Source organism: Acanthochromis polyacanthus, chromosome 23 (assembly GCF_021347895.1).
Source record: "Acanthochromis polyacanthus isolate Apoly-LR-REF ecotype Palm Island chromosome 23, KAUST_Apoly_ChrSc, whole genome shotgun sequence".
Taxonomy (NCBI): domain Eukaryota; kingdom Metazoa; phylum Chordata; class Actinopteri; family Pomacentridae; genus Acanthochromis; species Acanthochromis polyacanthus.
The window spans coordinates 20,462,808-20,485,367 of NC_067135.1; the positions used below are offsets into that span (position 1 = coordinate 20,462,808).

The 22,560-nt window shown below is 38.5% G+C and overlaps 2 protein-coding genes across 2 annotated transcripts; both read right to left on the reverse strand.

The window, feature by feature from the left end:
- Positions 1 to 454: 454 nt before the first annotated feature.
- tm4sf21b (transmembrane 4 L six family member 21b) lies at positions 455 to 6,279 on the reverse strand. The gene is made up of 5 exons (XM_022222589.2): positions 5,933 to 6,279; positions 2,963 to 3,028; positions 1,344 to 1,495; positions 1,036 to 1,222; positions 455 to 692 (listed from the first exon to the last, which is right to left on the reverse strand). Exons 1-5 carry the CDS (start codon positions 6,122 to 6,124, stop codon positions 690 to 692), a joined length of 600 nt encoding a protein of 199 aa, XP_022078281.1. The 5' UTR covers positions 6,125 to 6,279; the 3' UTR covers positions 455 to 689.
- Positions 6,280 to 14,731: 8,452 nt separating this feature from the next.
- mblac1 (metallo-beta-lactamase domain containing 1) lies at positions 14,732 to 17,650 on the reverse strand. The gene is made up of 2 exons (XM_022187365.2): positions 17,127 to 17,650; positions 14,732 to 15,756 (listed from the first exon to the last, which is right to left on the reverse strand). The coding sequence occupies exons 1-2, from the start codon at positions 17,541 to 17,543 to the stop codon at positions 15,517 to 15,519; spliced, it is 657 nt and encodes a 218-aa protein (XP_022043057.2). The 5' UTR covers positions 17,544 to 17,650; the 3' UTR covers positions 14,732 to 15,516.
- Positions 17,651 to 22,560: the final 4,910 nt, after the last annotated feature.

Sequence of the window (22,560 nt, forward strand, 5' to 3'; positions counted from 1 at the left end):
CCTGGTAGTTGTGTCAAAGAACACAGAACATTTTTTAGCCTGTGTTAATGAAGTTATTGTTGTTGTGCCATATGCATAAATGTGCACATTACTGTCAATTTTAAGAAGTGCTTATTGTTTCTGTTGCTGTATGATGCTGCAGGCATTTATTAAAACAAAGAATCTGACATAGCAACTTAAGAGGAAGCACACTGTCTGCAAATTATTCTGTGACACCTGGACTACATATATTGATCTTACACACTAGACATATCAGTATGTTATGTAATAAAACATGTTGGCCGACAAATTTGTGTCCCTGTGCACTGCATATCAATACAGTGGTGGAGTATTCAAACAAAGAAATCAAACAAACAAGTGTTAACGATATTATCTGATGTTTAGAGTTTTAATACACAGTATTTTATACATACAAATCATGAAGTTAAATAAAACATTCATCAGTTATGCCATCTACGATCTGTAATCAGAGAGATAAAATAATTAAGAAAGCAATATTCATCAGCAGACACAGTCATTCCTCTTGTTCAGAGCAAGAAAAAGTGGGATCTCTGTTAATGGCACATCACACCCATTCTATCACCTCACTACAGCAGATTATAATGGTGAAAATGATGATGACAGACTTGAAAGCGATGATGATCCTTCTCAGGTCTTCTTCAAGAAGTCATTATGTCTTGTAGTTTAGCTTACTGTTCAGAGAAAACAGAGAGACTGGGTTAAGTAATCATATCTGTGCTACATTTCAAGCACACACTCTTTTTAAGTCTTTTCAAGTCTCTGCAAGCCTGCAGTAGACCTTGTAGCTATGTGCAGCCTGTGTAAAAAGACAAAAATAAATAAAGGAAAAGCCCTCAAATTTACAGTTTAGCACATCAAGATTGCAAAAGCACTCGAAAAATATTGAGTTCTCACAAAGAGATGAGGCCAGATTGAGGATTGTCTTTCATGGTGTCCTTTCTGTACAAGTAGAAATATTTTTGCTATTTCTTTACAGTGTGCAGTGTGTATGCTACTAGGTTGCTTTGGTCTTACGTCCTCGCCGGAGCAGGTGCCACAGAGACATCCAAACAGTCCATTAACCATCTGGATGCAACAGAGGACAAGCTCCACGCATGCTGCTACTAGCAAAGTGGAGAACAGCGCCACGTTGAATTCAACCACATTCTCTGGCAAGACACACCACTTCCACATCTCCCTGTCATTCAGGTAGCTCCCAGTACTGAAAAGAATAAAGAGAAGCTGAATAGTCAGACAGAGGAAAATCACAGCAATACAGTTGAAAGTATTACTTATTAATTACAGTTCTCATAGCACTGATAAATAAAAATATAGAATTGCACCTGTTATGAAAGGGTGTTCCCCACTGTGGAATGGGGTTCTCTTCATTTCTCCAAAAGCACAATGGCCCATTAGCAAGACCAACAGCAGCAACACTGAGACTATACAGAGCCCCTACCACACCAATAGCTGCAAATCCAATAGACAGGAACATCTGCAGGGAGCATACACCTTGTAATCAGTGCTGTGAGTAAAACATTTAACCATGGCACTTCGATTGCATAGTGTGTAAATATTTGAACACTGAAATCTGTGATTCTTGAGCATAGTAAAGCTATTTATTTATTTATTTATTTATTTGGATGGGACAATGCATAACAACTACAGTCTCATAATAGTTTTCACAAGGTTGCAGTAAATACACCAAATTTAGCACAAGGCTAATTTCCATCCTTTGTCCCACATATAAAAGAAAAATATAGTAGAGTACAGACGTACAAAAAACTACAGTAAAACAAAGAGATGAGCTATACAAATATAAATTTTTATCCTGTCAATTGTGATATGAATGAAATAAATTTATCCCCAAAAAAATCGCACATTTGTGTGTACAGTGTAATTATGCAGGGTACCGTAATTTATGGTATGCTCATTCATTCATGTATTTAAAGACATCTGTAGTTGTTTAACGATTTCATGATTGTGGTTGAATAGTGAAACTAATTATTTCCAGTGTCTTTTCTATTTTATATTCTCATTTTCAGTGACTTTTCTACTTACACTGCAAAGCAATGTTCATAGTTCCATTGTGGGTTTAACCATTGTTGACATTTAAAAACATGTAAGGATTTTTGTATTGCAGAAGCTGAAGCAATCAAGAACAAGATGGTCCTTCTTAAAGATGCTGTTTGTTGTGTTTGTGAACTTCTGGTGGCTGAATCCTGACCCCTGGAGCTGGGTCAGGCCCCAGAAGGGCCTCATGGTGCCTCCACCCAGTAAACCCACTGTAGAATTTAGGTTGGGTGCTGACCCCTGGTGGTGCAGACAGGATAGTGGGATAACGAACTAAAGCTAACGCAGGAGGTGAGGTGGTACCGGCTATATGTAGTCAGGCTCACCGCCATGCATATCAAAGGTTCTGCAACCAAACACCTGGAAAGAGGTTGGACTGTTTTCTTTCCTGAAGTTGCTCAGGGAGAGTGGTGCCTGGGAATGCTCACAAGCCCCATGGGTGCACACCTTTGGGCTTCATAATTCTCCTGGAGGTCTTTGCACTCATGTGGACAATGATGTTAGATGAGGTTGCCTCTCACTCTGTGATGGACTGGCGAGATTTGCCAATTTAAGTCACCTTCTTGGTGATTTAAATCACCTTCTCTACTCACAAGAATTATACACATCTACTCACAAGAATTACACACATCTTCAAAGTCAAAGTTTGGCTATTTGTGTTTTTAAATCCAGCTTTGTTTACATCATGAGAGATGGTGCAGGCTATGTCACTAATCCTTATTGTTATTTTTTCCCTGTCGCAACTCACTGTTGATACACTGTACACACCTAATGTGTCTGTTATTGTAGGTACTATTGCTCATACACATGAGTCTAATCTGCAGACCATAGCAACAACAGAAGGGCAACATTTCAGTAAGATGACATTCTAAAGTCTACACATACTCACCCCACAGCGGTTGGCACAACACTTGTCTGCACTGGTCAGATGAATGTGTATGGCAGGAATAAGGACCTGATAGAAACAGGGAGAAGACAAAAATGAAGATAAGAAAGCAAGTACACTGTGATGAATTATTATTTGCGTTTTTTGCCATCTTCACTCAGTAATTCTTCAGTCTCTTTTAAGTCCATGGTGTAAGTACTTCTCTATGGGACATCCTTTTTGCATGTTTCTTTCCTGATTTAAAATGAGTAAACCTTCCCATGATGATGGCAACATGTTATTTTAGAGAATGTAATATGTGATGCAAGAGTTTTGCCTACCCAGAAACAATGTAGTTTTTTTTTGACAATGTATTTGTGGCGGAGAATGATGAGACTGCTAACATGCTGTTTAAAAGTCATACATATGAGAGCTCATATGAATGACAGATAGTAGATAGAAGACTGTCAAAATATTTTGTTAATGTCCATACAATTAAAAAAACCATGATGATTACTATTCTTTTTTTTTAATTAAATTTTGTTCCTGTTTATAGTAACTATAACTACTTTATTTATTTTTGGATTCTTGGTGATTCCAAGAGTCAGAATACCTTATAAAGTGTCTGTGTCTAATATTAGGACTACTTTTACTTTTCTGTTCTTTTATATAACATCGCATTCCATTTTGTGTTCCCTCAGAATTTAGGGCTTATCTGTAAAAGCCACCTTAAAGAGCTCTTGAGCAATGGAATCACCGATGACATGGGAAGCAAGTGATGGTGAGGGGATAGGTGCTGCACTATTAAGGACTTTTCCCTTTGTTTTTCTCATCTGCAGTGCTACCCACCAGTTTCCACTGATGTTCCCTAGGGCATGGTGTGTAGCAGGAACCTGCTGAGTGTCTAAAAGCAGCAATCTCTGTGACTGAAAAATTAAGCCAACAACAAAGTGCCAAAAACTACAATTTCTCAAATGACCATCACAAGTTGGTTCCAAAAGTGACCTAAATACCCTACACCTCCATGGTAAAGTGGCCAAATGTACTACAGAAATAAACATTTACAGCCCACAAAAAGCCTATTTTTGGATTAGCCAGGAGTGAGAAGGAATCAGGCATTGCCAAGAGGATGAAGTCACGACACTAAGCTTCAAAACTGCTGTTCAGGAAAGCTATGGGTGATGTCAAAAAAGGTTTGTCCATCTTTTTTAACAATCTATGACCATCTGACAGGACGATTGCCATGATGGTGGCCAGTAGTAGAGGATTACTCCTTGGACAGTATTTTGGCACATGGCTCCTGAACCGAGAGAGTTGATGCAAGAAAGGCCAGGTTTTGTGCTTCCACGCCAGCTGATTCAGCCAAGACTGTGGCAAAAAGAGCGTCCTGATGGCCCTTCTGCGCATCTTTTCATTTTGTTGCATTGGTGCGAGTAGAGTTTTCAATAAACTCCTCCATGCTTCTGATTAAAATCATGTCAGAGAGATCGCATTTTTGGACTGTTTTGTTCACAATCATAGTTGAATCTTCCCTAGGTATACAGAAGTAGACTATAATCCTGCACCAAGGCTATAGACACCATGTGTTCACAGAAGTTGCACAGAAATTAAATCGTTTGCGTCATCTGTTTATGAAGCATGGGTAGCAGCATGATAATACTGCGTCATCTTAAAAAGGGGTGGAACTTTTGTCTCTGGACGTGACATTTACCACACTCTGTTACCTATCAATTAACTCCTTTAAAGGTTCAGTCATGCACTGCATGTCACTAGAGCAGCAGCATCTCAGACCAAAAGGAAGACACACGATGATCACGCTTCCCTCTCCCTTTGCATTTCATTTTACATTCAATAGCGCTTTACAATAGGGTATGAACGGTCACTCTCGTGTCATCAGTCTATTTATGTATGCATGGAGGGCCAATAGTTTCAAAGTTTGAGGACTCATGTGCTAACATGCACAAACAGACTGAAGAAGGCTGGTTCTGAGCTCAGCAGGAGTTTGGACTCACTGAGGACTGTGGCTGAGAAAAGCATACACAGCGGAGTGCAATCCATCCCAAACAATACCAGCCACCCTCTTCACAATATCCTAGACAAAAAAATGATTATTCTAGTTGCAGACACAGCTGCAGTGAGTAGCTCATCTCACTGCACTGCAGGACTGAACGGCACACAACCACCAGGCTCTATAACACCTCGGTCAGCAGTGGATCATGACTGATCTTTTGGCTGTTACACTCCAGTGACTTAACTGTGCCATAAAACCAATAATCCTAGGCCAACAGGATCCGTGCACCACACCCTTCCTGTATGCTTATTATTAGTTCTATTTTCACATTCTACCTGTTTCTACTTTACTAATGCTCTTTTTTAATACTTTATCGTAAATACCAACAATTTTTGCACTTAATTTTTGTAATTTTGTAATTTTAGCACCTTATTTCTTTAGTCAACAGCTAGTATGATTTGCACATTAATTGAAGACTCTGTATGCATTCTATGCATGCGTAGTCAGACGGTCCAAGAAAAAATAGAACAGAGAAGACTGTATTACAGCATGCATAAAGGGATTGTGACTTCTGTCTCTCCTAAGGAGACACTTACTTCATCCTATCTTTACATGGCAAATAGTGGTTTGCTGCTATATCGGCATCAAAAATCTTGTATACTGAACTTTCAACTTGTATTTCAATTGCCTTACACTTGACCAAAACTTTACTAGAGTAATTACTTAATGACAATGAAAAACATCTTACCATATTGGAATGGATTGTAGTGAAGTGAATGTAAATTGATTGATCAAGACTGAAATAAGCTGTTGTGATCATCCTACACATGGAAAAATATTTTGACCAGTACCCTTTCTAACTACAAACTCCCTACTAGTCTTTAGGAATTATTCTTCCTAAATTTTTAGTTTTCTTAAATGTCAACCTTTTTGAAAACCTTGACCATAATCACACTGAATGTAAAATTAACAAATGTACTTACCATGATTCCTCCTCCTATCACGCCTCCCATATACTTGACTTCTTGAGTGATCGTGTTCACTCCTTCCCTATCGATTTCTGCATAGTCTGTTGTGAAGTCAGGGAAGAAGAGCATGATGTTGCAGATAATTGACACTAAAGCCAGGGGGTATAGAGGGACAGCAATAAACTTAGAACACGCTCCTGTACACATTTTGTCTGCAGATGTAAGGAAATAGTGCCTTAAAAAAGTGAACTATATCTAGAAGTTCAATGAATCCTCCAGCCAAATTATCCTGATTCTGCTTACAGATACTATCACTCAAATAGTTTCTTCTAAAAAACTTCAGCTATCATATGAAAAGTGCAGCTATATTCATCAGGTTGCCGAGAGAAGAATGGAAGAACCGTTTATTAAATACTGAATATAGGCAACAATTTTTCACAGGGTGGGGGGAATAAAGGTGGAGTTATAAGAGATAGGGATAGCCAGTATAATTATTACCTAATTTATGACCGGGACGACGTGTGTGTGTGTGTGTGTGTGTGTGTGTGTGTGTGTGTGTGTGTGTGTGTGTGTGTGTGTGTGTGTGTGTGTGTGTGTGTGTGCTTGTGTGTGTGTGTGTGTGTGTGTGTGTGTGTGTGTGTGTGTGTGTGTGTGTGTGGTCAGGGGCTGGCTGTACTTGTGGGGACCAAATGTCCCCACAACTGTAGGAAAACTGAAAACAATGTCACTTGTGGAGACCTCATTTCGGTTCCCACAAGTTTAAACAGTGTTTTCTTGGTCATGTTGTTGTTACTGAAAAAAGTAAAAGTGCAAAAACGTTTAGGGTTAGAGATTGTTTTGGTCTGGGTTAAGGTTATGGTTAGGGTAAGGGTTAGGGGTTAGATATGAATGGGAGTTAATGGTATGTCCCCACAATGATAGAAAAACATAATTATTACCTAATTTATGACCGGGACGACATGTGTGTGTGTGTGTGTGTGTGTGTGTGTGTGTGTGTGTGTGTGTGTGTGTGTGTGTGTGTGTGTGTGTGTGTGTGTGTGTGTGTGTGTGTGTACTTGTACTTGCTACATGGTGAGTACCATTTTCTGCATTTAACTATCAAAGTGAGGACATTTTTACAAAGCGAGGACATTTTGGCCGGTCCTCACTTTGAAACAGCCATGTTTGAAGGTGAAGACTTGTTTTTAGAGAACAGGTATGAATTGAGGTTTGGTTAGGGTTAGGGTAAGGATTAAGTTTAGGCAATCAGTTGTGATGGTTAAGGTTAGGGTAAGGCTCTAGGAAATGCATTACGCCTATGGATGTCCTCATTAAGATAGAAGTGCAAACGTGTGTGTGTGTGTGTGTGTGTGTGTGTGTGTGTGTGTGTGTGTGTGTGTGTGTGTGTGTGTGTGTGTGTGTGTGTGTGTGTGTGTGTGTGTGTGTGTTCTTGTACTTGCTACATTGTGAGAACCATTTTCTGCATTTAACTATCAAAGTGAGGACATTTTTACAAAGTGAGGACATTTTGGCCGGTCCTCACTTTGAAACAGCCATGTTTGAGGGTGAAGACTTGTTTTTAGAGAACAGGTATGAATTGAGGTTTGGTTAGGGTTAGGGTAAGGATTAAGTTTAGGCAATCAGTTGTGATGGTTAAGGTTAGGGTAAGGCTCTAGGAAATGCATTACGCCTATGGATGTCCTCACTAAGATAGAAGTACAAACATGTGTGTGTGTGTGTGTGTGTGTGTGTGTGTGTGTGTGTGTGTGTGTGTGTGAAGTTCCTTTTTTTTTGTTTGAATAAGAATAAATTACTATAGCCTGCTTCCTCAGTATTAGCATCATGATGCTTTACTGTGCTACAGTGATGAATGAGGCTAATTTTACAAAAAAAATTTTCAACCCACAATGTACAAACACTGAATTTATTTTGTCATCATAGATCCCAAACTAGCTGAGTTGGAGCCATACGGTACCTTTATGTCAGAGCTGCACCTATGAACTTTGTGTCCTTTTTTTCCCTTAGCACAGCAAGTGTCTTTTATCAGAGCAATGGAAAACTGATAAAGAGCTGTCAGTCTACAGGACCATCTGTGTGTTTATGTGGTTATGTGTTTATAGTTTTATTACGTTATCAGTGATATATAGCACTAATCTGAGTGTGCAAATGACTCAAACCAAACAAACACGAGCCACACACACAAACTTGTGAACAAATATTTCCATATCTGTTACATCTATCTCAAGACTCATTGAGTCATAGTTTCCATTATTACCTGTTCTGATCTTTGTTTCTTTCTGCGTGTGTCAAGGTCAGCCAAAACTGAAAATTGAGTTCACTTCAATTTTATTCATGCAGCACCATTTCACAACGTCATCTCATCGCACTTCGCATAGTAAGGTGAATACCATCTATATTTTAAGCAAGTACCTGAGAACCCAAGAACCTAAAGTTGCCTTTGAATTCCCTATGAGCAAGCAGTCACGATGGTGAGAAAGACAACTTTAAGAGAAGAAGAAAAAAACTCAGACAGAACCCTGCTCATGGAGGGCAGCCATCGGTCTAAACCAGTTGGGGTGAGAGTAGGGATGAGGGGAGAGGGGGATCGCTCTGGTGATCCTGAGCAGTCCCAACTATAAGCTTTATCAAATAGTAAAGTTTTAAGCCTGATCTTAAAAGTAGAGAGAGTGTCTGCCTACAGAACCCAAACTGGTAGCTGATTCCTTAACAGAAGAGCTGATACCTGAAGGCTCTGCCTCCCATTCTGCTTCTGGAAACTCTGGGAACCATACAGTGCCTTGTGAAAGTATTCGGCCCCCTTGAACTTTTCAACCTTTCGCCACATTTCAGGCTTCAAACATAAAGATATAAAATTGTAATTTTTTTGTCAAGAATCAACAACAATTGGGACACTATCGTGAAGTGGAACGAAATTTATTGGATATTTTATACTTTTTAACAAATAAAAAACTGAAAAGTGGGGTGTGCAATACTATTTGGCCCCTTTACTTTCAGTGCAGCAAACTCACTCCAGAAGTTCAGTGAGGATCTCTGAATGATCCAATGTTGTCCTAAATGACTGATGATGATAAATAGAATCCACCTGTGTGTAATCAAGTCTCCGTATCAATGCACCTGCTCTGTGATAGTCTCAGGGTTCTGTTTAAAGTGCAGAGAGCATCATGAAGACCGAGGAACACACCAGGCAGGTCCGAGATACTGTTGTGGAGAAGTTTAAAGCCGGATTTGGATACAAAAAGATTTCCCAAGCTTTAAACATCTCAAGGAGCACTGTGCAAGCAATCATATTGAAATGGAAGGAGTATCAGACCACTGCAAATCTACCAAGACCCGGCCGTCCCTCTAAACTTTCACCTGGAACAAGGAGAAGACTGATCAGAGATGCAGCCAAGAGGCCCATGATCACTCTGGATGAACTGCAGAGATCTACAGCTGAGGTGGGAGAGTCTGTCCATAGGACAACAATCAGTCGTACACTGCACAAATCTGGCCTTTATGGAAGAGTGGCAAGAAGAAAGCCATTTCTCAAAGATATCCATAAAAAGTCTCGTTTGAAGTTTGCCACAAGCCACCTGGGAGACACACCAAACATGTGGAAGAAGGTGCTCTGGTCAGATGAAACCAAAATGGAACTTTTTGGCCACAATGCAAAAAGATATGTTTGGCGTAAAAGCAACACAGCTCATCACCCTGAACACACCATCCCCACTGTCAACATGGTGGTGGCAGCCTCATGGTTTGGGCCTGCTTTTCTGCAGCAGGGACAGGGAAGATGGTTAAAATTGATGGGAAGATGAATGGAGCCAAATACAGGAGCATTCTGGAAGAAAACCTGTTGGAGTCTGCAAAAGACCTGAGACTGGGACGGAGATTTATCTTCCAACAGGACAATGATCCAAAACATAAAGCCAAATCTACAATGGAATGGTTCACAAATAAACGTATCCAGGTGTTAGAATGGCCAAGTCAAAGTCCAGACCTGAATCCAATGGAGAATCTGTGAGCAGAGCTGAAGACTGCTGTTCACAAACGCTCTCCATCCAACCTCACTGAGCTTGAGCTGTTTTGCAAGGAAGAATGGGCAAGAATTTCAGTCTCTCGATGTGCAAAACTGATAGAGACATACCCCAAGCGACTTGCAGCTGTAATTGCAGCAAAAGGTGGCGCTACAACGTATTAATGCAAGGGGGCCGAATAATATTGCACGCCCCACTTTTCAGGTTTTTATTTGTTAAAAAAGTTTAAAATATCCAATAAATTTCGTTCCACTTCACGATTGTGTTCCACTTGTTGTTGATTCTTCACAAAAAAAATTAAAATTTTATGTCTTTATGTTTGAAGCCTGAAATGTGGGGAAAGGCTGAAAAGTTCAAGGGGGCTGAATACTTTCACAAGGCACTGTAAGTAAACCTGCAGTCTGAGAGCACAGGACTCTGTTAGGAAATTCATCGTATCTGTTTAATGGTCCCATATTTCTCAGTTTTTAAGTTAAGTTTTTGTCCCTGTTTAATCTCATATCCTGTACCAGGCCAATGCAATTGCTGATTTTAGTTGGGTGTTGAGTGAAAGACCAAGAACATTCACATCAAAAACCAGAGGCAGGTGTAACCATCTCCACCCAGAGACACCAGCTGCGATGTGACTGAAGTTACATACTGACAACATGTGATAACAGTGACACTACCTTAAAATCAACAAACTTAGCTGATAAAAGTCATGAGATGCAGTCAAATGGTCTGGGTAACTATGTATCCATGTGTAGTATATTCATCATGCCACATCTGTAAAGGTACATAATTTTTATTATATGCTTATTTTCAGTCTTACTGTACTTTTGTTTTTCTTAAGTTTCCTCTGCGAGGGATCAGTAAAGTTTATCTTATCTTATTGGTAGTGTCTACAGATACGGACCGTACCCGTAGCCTGTGGCCTATGGATACGGCACTTTCCCTTACAATAAATATTAATGAGACGTACATGAATATTAATGAGCCGGCTGATGAACGCGCTTTGTGATTGGCTGGTAATCCGACGTACATAAATATTAATGAGCCGGCTTGGTAATCCGAGTGATGAAGGCGCTTCCGTGATTCGAGGTGAATCTGCGTGCCGAGCCTGTCATGTCAGTCATCTGCTGTTCTCTTTTCTATCATGCATAATGTCTTATAAATATCATTATCTGACTTTTTCACGGACAGCGATTTGGGGGTTGAAATCAGCACTACTATTAAAAATAGCAAAAATTTTTATTCACGTGACCCTGTTCTAATAAAGCACAAACAGCAAACAAAACAAATGGTGGAACTAACAGCCAGCAAACTACAAGTATTTTTTACCTTCAAAAGTAGCGACAGACTATTACATATTAACAACCTAAACAAAACCCTGACGTATTTTCTACGTCTGGCAACACAGACACTCCACGTCAGTCACTTTAATGTTAGCGGACTCTGTTGAATGGCTAAGTTACATAACCACAAACAAATCTCACAATATCATAGTAAATCGAGTTTGTGGTTTTTTTTATTCATGCCGAATTAAAGAGCTGCTCCTCACCATTCACGAGTGTTTGTTTCATATTCGACATCCTTAACTTTATCTTGTAAATTCGCGTCCGAAATTAAATGGGAACATTTGCAATGGAGTTCGTCAGCCACTTCCACCACTGAACGCGGTAAACTACTTAATAGGAACTGGACTTCAAACAATTTAGACACGGCGTCTAAAAGCGTAAAAACTGCAATGTCTAAAGGGTGAGAGGAGACGGTGTATTTTTGGTTAAATTATACAATGTTCGCCGTCATAGTCATTCATATAAACTGCCTGTAATGTGCAGCAAATAGTAGTTAACCAGCGCCAGCTCTTCAGTGACCTTAACGGGTCCGTACCTCTAGTACAGATGCTACGGGTACGGGTCCGTACCTGTAGCATCAACCTATCTTATTGGAGTCATATTAATATAAATATTAATATAATAATTGTCTACTATGCCCAAGGTCAAGAATGAACTTTAACAGTGAGCAAAGGAGAAAATAAAATCAACAGACTCTGGAGTTTGGACTTTAAAAACTTAACACGTTCAGTGCTGGTTGTTAACATACATAATGTTATTAACACATTGAATGTCTAACACTCATTAGTATCAAACAAATTCCACTTCTTCTACTGATTTTCAAAAAATGATTATTCTTGTTTTACTCCACGAACATTACAACCTATTTTTTATGTTAAATTATTAGGCACATTTGGAATGACTTCGTATCATATTGAACCATCACACACAAGTAATACTGAACCACAGAGTTCTTTTGTATCTATATGAGCTTTTTCCTTACAGAAGTTAATTAAATACAGCACTTTCACAATGACAACCATAAATATCTCATGTTTGTACCTGGTACTACCAGTCTGGTTGAATTCTGACGCAATAAACACACCCACATGCTTGGTATGATGACAGCATTGCATAAACTGAAGTGAGACAGCAGTTTACTTTATCAGGGGAAGAAGGGAAAAAAATACAAAGACAGACATATTTTAAAAGTCAGCTAATCCACTGATATATCTGACTACAGCAGTAACAATATGGCCAATAAGGTAAGGCCACAGAAATAAGTCTAAAACATTTCTCTTTATCTCTTTGTCCAATTCTGTGGGTCGGGGCAAAGCTAACAAACATGGACAGCAACAAACACTAGTACAGAGACAAGCCCATCGTTGAAGCTTTAAGAAAATCACTGGTGACTTTCATTACTGCTGTTTCTGTACTGTGATGCATTCTAAATCATGACTGAAACCATTTCTGATGAAATAGTTTGCTTACAGCAGCTTTTTCAATTATTTTAGAAAAACAGTGGATCAAGAGTAGTAGTTTGATTACAGCAACATTAAAAGCCTGTGGTACGTAGCCTGCTAATAGAGGCTGGTCATGTCCAATACTGCAGCGTTTTCATGGATATTAACATCACCCTCTATCGTGATTTTATCGGTACTGAGCACTAAATTAGCCAAGAACTCTGGGAATTCAGATAAAACGGGTTAAGGGCAGATGGCTGATGCACAACTGATTTGTTAACTTTCATGCTGCAACTGGGTTTCTGTGAGTCAATAAAGTAATTTGTTATCAGATCATGAACTAAAGGATACTTAGATGAGAAATTTCAAATATTATATTATTATTGTAATATAATAATTTGCCCTTTTTTTGGGTTACAATAATATAGTGGTAGTATTAATTTAAATCAGGGCATATGTACAGCTCCTCTTTATTTTATACTAATTGAGGTCTCTATAGGGTGTTGTGAGGCTGGTGGCCTTAAAAAAGCAGCAGAAAAGCATGTAAGACTGTAGCTCTGCTTCCTGGTTTCACCTCTGTCAGGGTTTAAGGTTTCTCATAAATTTGTGCTATATTGATAAATACAAGAGCTGCACCATCCGAAAGGGAGTTGAAAAGCGTCTCTTCTAATAACACCAGGTTTTTCTAAGAAACTTTTCCAATTATCTATTAATCCCACACTGTTTTCTGGTTAGACAGCCAGCGGTTGAATGATGACATGGCTATACATGTCATCACTGATCAAATTGATCAGGGATCCAGAGAAAATTATAATGTGACACTACATTATGGATTAGAGCCCAAATTCATGTAATTTTAAAATTTAATCACTTAATGCTGGTATCAGTACACTGTGTATTATTGCTAACTTTCTTAATACAGTGTTTACTGTGATGAAGTCTTTGCCAACAAGTTTATAATGAATTAAAACAGATTAAGATAAATCTAAAACAAGTAAAAATATATATGTCTGACACATTGACTGAATTTCTTATGGCACCACTTTTCATAAAATTGTTTGAAGCACTGAGTTGATTTTTCTTTAAGCCCAGGAATGATATTCTAGAACTCTTCCAGTTGGGACATTCTTGGACTGGATTCATCATCATACCTGCTGAAGGCATGTCCTAATATTGGCCATAAATGAAAAAAGTGTCATTTCAATACTTTTTCCTTATGAAGTATGCCTCTGCATGGGACCATATTCTACATTTTTAAGCTCCTATTGGTGCCAATAAAAGGAAAAAAATGTCTCTTTGGGTGAAAAATGAAGGTTTTATGATTAGTGGAATATCAAAATAGAAAAATACATGGACATTTTCTGACCAAATTTACCCCATCATATAACTGATTTGTATTGTTTTATGAAAGCAGGATTGTACCTTTGAAGACCATGTGGACATATCAATGAGCCCATACAATTCAGGTCTTTAGCGGCACTATTTCTTAAGTTATGGCACTTCAAACATGGATCCACAGATTGGCGCAAAGAATGCAAAAATCAACATGACCTGAAACTAATGTAGCCTGTGACACCAGATTTTTCACATGGTCAAATGAATAAATATTCAAACTGAAGATGGTCAGGTGTGGGGCATTCCGTGAATTGAAGCAGAATGATCCAGTACTGCAATAGCTAAAGAAGGTTTAGGTGTGTGTTGAGGTTGATAGAACGTTTAGCATGAGAGAACATTTCTGCCACTGGTGATTTAAAGTACTGAGAAAATAAGCAGCTAAAAAGTAGCACATGATGTGTGCATGTGTGTGTACATGTGTGAGAAAGTATTGTGATGGCCGCATGTGTGTAAGTTACTGATTTTAGAATGGCAGTGTCTGAATGAATGGACCAAAGTCATGGTTGTATCTTCAGAAACAAATTCTCTTGCTTTAGTGTTGCTGCCATAGGCTGTTAGTCTTCATAGATTTTATCAATACACATATACACCTTGTCATAGTTCAATAATAAAAGCAACAGTGAAAGCAGCTGACGATCATGTTTATTTCCAGCACAGATATCACAATATAACGTCACGAGTTTTCAAGCATTTACACTGCAAATTATCTTCCACAATAAATAAAGGAGCTGAAAATTACGAGTGATTTTGTAAAGTTTTAAGAACATGTAAGCACATTTTACTTTCTGAACATAAAGAAGTCTGTCAGCTATCACAACACACTGACATTAACTCAGGGTTCAAGTTGATGTTCAAAGTTTGCATCACTTTGTAAGAATATCCCCTGGTTTACATATGTCTTTAAGAAATAAACCAGCACTGAACATCCTAAAACCATAACCTAAAGTAAATCTGATATGTTGCCTGATGCTAAACCATAAATTTCTATATATTTCAAATAATCCACTATTTTGTTTTGAACTTTTGTGGTGAGGTGAGAAATTCATTTAAACTTGGATAACACATTTCACAGGTGATCCATGGAATAACTGAAAACTGAAAGTCTGTTTTGGCTGAGATGCAAGTCCCCACCATGTTTCATATATGTAGATGTGAATACCGGTAGCCAAGAGTTATACTGACAAGCTACTCATTAGACATAATTTGACATTTTTAAATGTATAACAAGTGTAGCTGTTATACCTTGTGTAACCAAATGATTAAGGTGTGTGCTACTCAATGTGATCACCCTGTATGACTGGAAAGGCACTGATAAAATTCTCAGTATGACAACATTGTATGACGTGTTCACTTAGGCTGGAAAATGAATTGCCATTTTCTTACATAACCCAGTCTTCATGTCCAAGTGATTAGTTCCTGAGGACTCTGAATGGGAGCCCATGCCCAGGGATGATGACGTCTGCACTACATAGCGCCTTCTGGCGGCTAACTTCCTGTAATGCAATGTTCATACTCAGATCCCGCCAACTGTTTTCATCTGAGCAGCATTCAAATAAGTCCCCTGCAACAAGCACAGTGCCCGCTGATGTTCCCTTTACTTGGACACTGACGTCTTGTCCTGTGTGGCCTGGAGTGGGAACTACAGACACCTGTGGGTGAGAAAACACTGTGTAAAAGCTGACTTAAGATACAACCTTCAGAATGACAGATGAGGCTACAGAGCTCTGCAAATGCTTTGAATCTTCTTTGTTGCTGTTGTTGTTGTTTCTTCCTCCTTTCCTCTTTGTTGTGCTAATTTTCCTGGGGTGAAAAAAATGTTTTAGTCATATTTTGTCTACACTGTCTTGTTTTTTTTTTTTAATCTCCAGTATGTTTTTAGTGAACAAAGCACTTGATATTGTGGTGATACGATTAGTTAAGAAAAATGATGAGAACATTTTATTTAAGTTGTAGTCATTAACTGTTTATGATGGATTATTTGTAGTTTAGACATGTCCTAAAATGTGTTACAAAACATTTGATTAAATATCTGAAACTGTCAAATATGACAACTCTGTACCAACCAACTACTCACTGGCATTTGTGAGGTTTGTTCTTAAACAAATATTTGTTGCCCTCCTCATTATAGTCAACGAGGAGGGCACTGTGAGAGTACAATTCTGTGCCAAGGCCAATGCATGTCTTGAAACTTGGGGGAAAAAAGGGATCTGCACATAAATTTAGCAGGCTCTTCCCTTGTCCATGCTACACCTTCCAACTTGGTTCTATGAAATTTGGATTGGTAGCTTTTATGCACTCATGCTGACATATAAACAGAACAGAATGTAGTGCAATCCAGTACAGGACAGAATTACTGAAACAACTTTAAACCTCTGGTGCCAATTTTCCCTATTACTACTTCCTCAAATGGTGGATTATTTTAAAGTTTGAACCAATTCAACTCTGGACAGAAGAGGCAAATAACTGGCATGATTGTTTTTTTTTTTTAGCACATCTTTATCTTGTATGTATGCTGCAGTGATGACATTACAGAGAGTGAGTGACAAGAACCAAAAAAGTTAACTAATGCTTTTGTATAACTAGTTTATGTGGTAAATAAAAGCTGTGTGCTTGAGGTGAAAGTGTGCATGCGTGCAAAGACTATTATGTTATACTGATGGCTGGTATGTTGTGTGCTTTGGTGTTGTTGAAAACAGGAGATTGACTGGTGGAAGGAATACTTCTCACTCCTCCTTTATACTATGGCTTTGTGGACTCAAAAGAATGTCCAGAACTATTCTTCAAATCAATTCATATTAAAACTATAAACTTTACAAACACAAATCTCATATCCTGAGGTTATAAATTTATTGTAGATCCCTGAGCAGCAAAAATGTGTCTGACAGGACCTCATTTTTCGAACAGCACAATTATGGAACATCAAACCAACTTTGTAAAATATCTGTTCATTTCAGTCAGTGGGTTGTTTGCTATTACACTGAATAAGTGAAAGCATAAAGCGATGAACTTATATAATTACATGCTCATCAATCGAGTAAATGTGTCCTTCTGCCAGCTTGTTGGGACGGTATGTGTCTCCTTCACTGACATCATATCCCACAATCATCACCGCTGCTGAAAAAAGATTCAGATTTCCAACGTGGTCTGAATGTCCATGAGTCCCCACTACAACGTCAATGTGTCTTGGTTCCAAACCTCTCTCTTTCAAGCACTTAAGAAGAAAGTCCCGGTCCCACGGTCCTCCTGTGTCAACGAGAACAGTCCTGGGTCCCGTTAGAAGGGTGATGGTCCCGTCGGCTTTGAATGTCCCGTCGGTCTGAGGAGAACAGTAGCCGACTTTAAGCACGGACACGGAGTACGGCTGACCGAAGAAGTCCAGCTGAGTCTCTGGTAAAGACACTTTTTTAAATTGACCAGAAACCACTTCTGACTCCATCGAAAGATGTAAAAACAATCGAACTTTGTAAGTTCATAGATTTCGAAAAATCCCCTTTCTGTTTGGAAGCCAAAAACGGAAGTGACGTTTATTTTTGTGTCTGACGAGCCGGAGGCTGCACTGTCAGGACCTGCACAGAGAGGACCGCACTTTAGAGCCTTTTGTCAAGACAGCGCCACCTACTGCAATGGATGATCACTAAAGTGCGCAATTAGGATTTTCAAGGATGATTTTACTCAAAATATACACTGAGATTTTTTTTGCACCCAAAATACTACTTTTTGTAGTTTAACTTGGTTAATGAATGTTTCAGTCTCACTCTGAGGCAGGATGTCCCTGCTCCTGATTATATTGTGAAGGTAAAAAACAGCTGTCCTACATTAGATAATATAATCACTGGATTGTCAGGGGAGTAATGTAGTCACTAATTCAATAATGTAATATGATTCATGTAAATTTATAAAATGTACTGTAAAGAAGATAATGAAATGATTGTACCAGGTCACTGTTGTGAAATAAAGAGACTGAATGTTTTTGTTGCTTTTTTTATTTGGGTGGACTTACTTTGATAACAAACTCATTCAGGCATTTTGAAACTTAGGCTGTCACTTCAGTCCTCTCTTAGGATAATAGGTTATTATAAGGTCTTGAAAAAGAAAAGAGTTTGGTCATTAACAGCATAGACAGTGAAAGAACATAAAAATTAGGTTGTTTGTGCTTGTGGGCCAAATGGCTGCCTGACTGAGAACTGTTGCTTTTTGTCAAGTATGCATGTTTGGTGCTGTTGTTTTTCAGATTTTATCCACACATGAGCGGCAGTTCCACAGATAAATGTCTGCTGTATGCCTCTCAGGATAGTTTCAAACAGTGTGCCTTAGCCGGCATTCCAATGGTAATGGAGAATTGAGTGTGGCCTGTTAGAGTGAACATAGTGAATTGTGTGCTAGTAGTTCTGAGACTGTTCTTTGTGAAAAGCATTGGTGCTATACACTACCAGTCAAGAGTTTGGACATACCGTCTCATTTAATGTTTTTTCTTTATTTTCATGACTTAAACTGAAGGCATCAAAACTTTGAACTCGTATGGAAGTATGTAGTAAACCAAAAAGTGTGAAATACAGTAAGTCAAAAAAATGTTTTATATTTTAGATTCTTCAAAGTAGTCACGTTTGCTTTGATGACAGCTTTGTAAACCCTTGGCCTTCTCCTAAAGAGTGTCATGGGGTAGTCACCTGAAATGGTTTTCACTTCACAGGTGTGCCAAGAAATAATCAGCTACACAAGGAGAAATGACAGTCCATCATTACTTTCAAATCTGAAGGTCAGTCCGTCCACAAAATTGCAAAAACTTTGAATGTATCCCCAAGTGCAGTTGCAAAAACCATCAAATGCTTTAATGACACTGGTTCACATGAGGACTGCCCCAGTAAAGGAGGACCAAGAGCCACTTCTGCTGCTGAGGATAAGTTCATCTGAGTCATCAGCCTCAGGAATTGCAAGTGAACAGCACTCAGATTCGTGCCCAGATAAATGCCAGACAGAGTTCTAGTAGCAGACACATCTCTACATCAACTGTTCGGAGGAGACTGCACAAATCAGGCCATGATGGTCAAATAGCTGCTAAGAAACCACTCTAAGGAAAAAAAAACTGATCCAAATGCCTTGTGTCCAGAAAGGCAGTTTGACCTACGAACAATACTTAATTTGTCCTTGCTCTGACCAGTGTAAGCATTGTTCTCTTAAAAGCATAATCCTAAAGACTGTTGGGTCAGAGGATACAATGTAGATTTACTAATAGCCTACTGAGCCTGATAACTTTAGATGTCTTCTAGACATGATGTCATACATGTCCAAGCCAGAAGATGAAATGACTGAATTTCTTGAAGAAGTCATAAACTAAACTCAGATGTCAGTGCTAAAGAGACTGTAGCACAAACATGCAACCTACAACTACAAAGTGTATATGTCCATTTAGGACGTTAGGACTGATGAGGGAATCTCAAATAGTTGTCTCAGCCCACAAACATGCACTCATGTGGAAAATGCTGGTCTTCATACTTCCAAATGCTATGGAATCTCTAAATGTCTTTTGCTTGTTCTGAGGAGAAACTTGAAAAATGTCGTTATGTCAATATGTCAAGCTCCAAAGTTAAAGAGGATTGGAGAAGATGAGGGCCAACAGCTACTCACTTCTTAACCCCCTCTCTGCCAGTAGCAGGTACATCATTTAGATTGATGGGACTAGAACAGGAAGCACATGCTGGGACAGAGCTGTAGAGGATCCAATCCACAAACTCCTCTGCTGCTGTGCACCTTCACCCACAGGTTACTTCAGATGGCCAGTAGAGGGTGACAAAGCTCCTAGAGTACTGCTTTGGAAAATTTTCACATCAAATCAGTTGATTTAAGACATGAAGGTGATCTTTTCACATTTTACCATCTTTAGTCTCATCAAGGGCATGTAAAGAAAGTGGAGTGAAGAAAATTTCTACTCCTCACTCTCCAGCCTTTGTGCACGGTAGTGTCTACAGATACGGACCCGTACCCCTAGCCATGTGCACCCATTGCTCTCTCTCATAACAGGTTCCCCATATTTACCACTCTATCCAATAAAAGACAGAAAAGGTTCACATATGTTGCATTTTTATTTTAGCTCTGACTTTATCCAGCTCAAATAAATTACAGCTCGGCAGATTTGCCTGGTTCCTTCCCCGATGATGCTGTTAGCTTTGAGCTGTGATACACAATCTAAAGATAAAAAAATCTAAATCTTACTCAATTTGAAGTCCTTCACTAATGCTCAGTTCACACACCCTAGTGTTATATAACATCTATGTTGCAGTTAAAAGTCAGAACAGCATCAACATTTTTAAACCTCAGGGAAGTATTGCTCAAAAGGACACATTAGGCAACATTCCCACTGAGATGCCTTAAACCCTGGCAGTGTTGTTGACATTTTACATTTATTTTTATAGTAACAAATCCGTAATCTGTTAAGATTTAGTTATGATTTATATTTGTTCAGTTAAGCATATTTCTTGTGTACATATTAACATGACTGTTTCACTGACAGACTAATTATAATGGACTGTGTGCCCTGTACTTCAATACATAGTCTGCAATGTCTAAAACAGTAATATGGCAAACTGCAGTAATCCAGGCATGTCAGCCAAATTTGGGGTAAAAATTAGCTGTTGGCTCCTTTTAATCCCCAATTTTCATTATTCACTGTTTATTGTAGATGCATGCAAAAATTGAAATAGCAGTTTTTACGACAAAATAAAAGCAAAAGTAGCAATATTATGTTGTAAAAATCCTTCAATAAGTAAAGTAAAAAGTTCAGCTTTTGCAGCATTGTATCTGAAGTTTAAAATATACTTATAAGAACTCACCAGTCATTCAGATATGTGAGGTACTCTTTAAATAGCAGGAAGGCGATGTTAACAGCAAGCTGTTAGTGTCTATAATGATGTCTAATTTTTTTTCAACATGTATATGTTGTATGTAAAATCTGTAACTATAAAGGTCAGATAAATGTAATGAAAAATAGATCAACATTTCCCTCTGACAGCAGAAATAGATGTACCCTAAGTGCAATACTTGAGTACGTGTATCCTGTAGTTCTATTGGTATGCTGTTACATTCAAGTACCCCATATATGGCATTGCCCATTTAAACTTTAAATGTACCTCTAGATGAGTTATCAGTGCAGCACCAACTTCATAGAACTGGCCATTTCAGTTGGATATTGGGCTTTACTGGAGCCAGTACTAATAGTGCCAGTAAAATGAATCAGTCACAGTGTCAGAGCTCCGTAGGGTTTGGGTTGGACCACTGTGCCTGGTCAGTCGATCCAACCTTGCATGAAGGGATACAAAGACATTCCTTTAATAACAGGATTGTACATTTTATAGGATTTAAAAAAACAAACAAAAGAAACAGTAAAGAAACATGTCAAATGATTCCCTATGGAATATATAGTCACTTCAGGAAGTATTCAGGCCCGTTCACTTTTTGCACATTTTTTTTGTGTTGTATTTTTAATTTTAAATGTATTATTCTGGAATTTTCACAATATTGTAAATACGATAACCAAAAATGACATAAAAACATATCTTTAATTTCTAATTTCAAATATATCATTATTCAAAAACTAACATTAAAACACAAAAGCATTAGCTATGCAGTGTAGAAGTACATACAAACCAAAACAAAAAGAAAAAAGGCATGAAGTCCAAGGAACCTTCTGTAGATTGGATAAAAGACATGAAAATGTGCTTCAAGTTTCTCAAACAGCATTTAAATATTTCTGAAAGCTGGAGGAAAAGATTTTCTGCTCAAATGAAACACAAAACGAACAATGTCCGTTGAACATCAGGCACCGCTTATATTTGGCTAATACTATCCCTATAGTGAAGCTTCGTGGTGGAAGCAGCATGCAATAGCAGATCTCCACAGCAATGACAGGGAGACTGATCATAATTGAGGAAGCGATTGACACATCCCAAGCATGCAACGGTCCTGCAGGAAAAGCTCCAGAGTGCAGATGTCTGAAGGCGGGGCAACGATTAACACCAGACTAGACTGACACATGCAAACTAAAGTGGCTTTAGTTAAATCCATTACTTCAGAAAAAAATGAAGCAATTAGACAAAATAAAACAATGCTTGATCTCAATATGAATAAATAAATGTCCTTAACTTAAAATACAAGGATATAAGATAGTGGATTGCCTACAATCTTGGGAGGGAGAATATCAACTATGTTGGTATCCAATAGAGATGATATTCTCCTACTCAGTGTTGTAAACCTGAGTCATATTTAAATGCTGTGATGGTGCACTGTGTTTTTTACACTGTATGATCCAAACTAGTGTTTTTAAAACTGTGTATTTAACTTTGTATCATATTCATATGTCCATGGATGTATTGTGTAGAAAATTAATCTCACTTGAGACCTCAAATCTGCCCCTCCCACAACCACATGATTGACAATTGTCCATCACAACCTGTCCCCTC

Coding starts and splice junctions, on each gene's coding strand:
- mblac1 (XM_022187365.2), bottom strand. CDS start 17,543: ATGGAGTCAGAAGTGGTTTCTGGTCAATTTAAAAAAGTGTCTTTACCA. Junction 15,757..17,126: donor TTTACTCGATTGATGAGCAT/GTAATTATATAA, acceptor TCTCACCCACAG/GTGTCTGTAGTTCCCACTCC.
- tm4sf21b (XM_022222589.2), bottom strand. CDS start 6,124: ATGTGTACAGGAGCGTGTTCTAAGTTTATTGCTGTCCCTCTATACCCC. Junction 1,496..2,962: donor GTTGTGCCAACCGCTGTGGG/GTGAGTATGTGT, acceptor TGCTCCCTGCAG/ATGTTCCTGTCTATTGGATT. Junction 1,223..1,343: donor GGAACACCCTTTCATAACAG/GTGCAATTCTAT, acceptor TATTCTTTTCAG/TACTGGGAGCTACCTGAATG.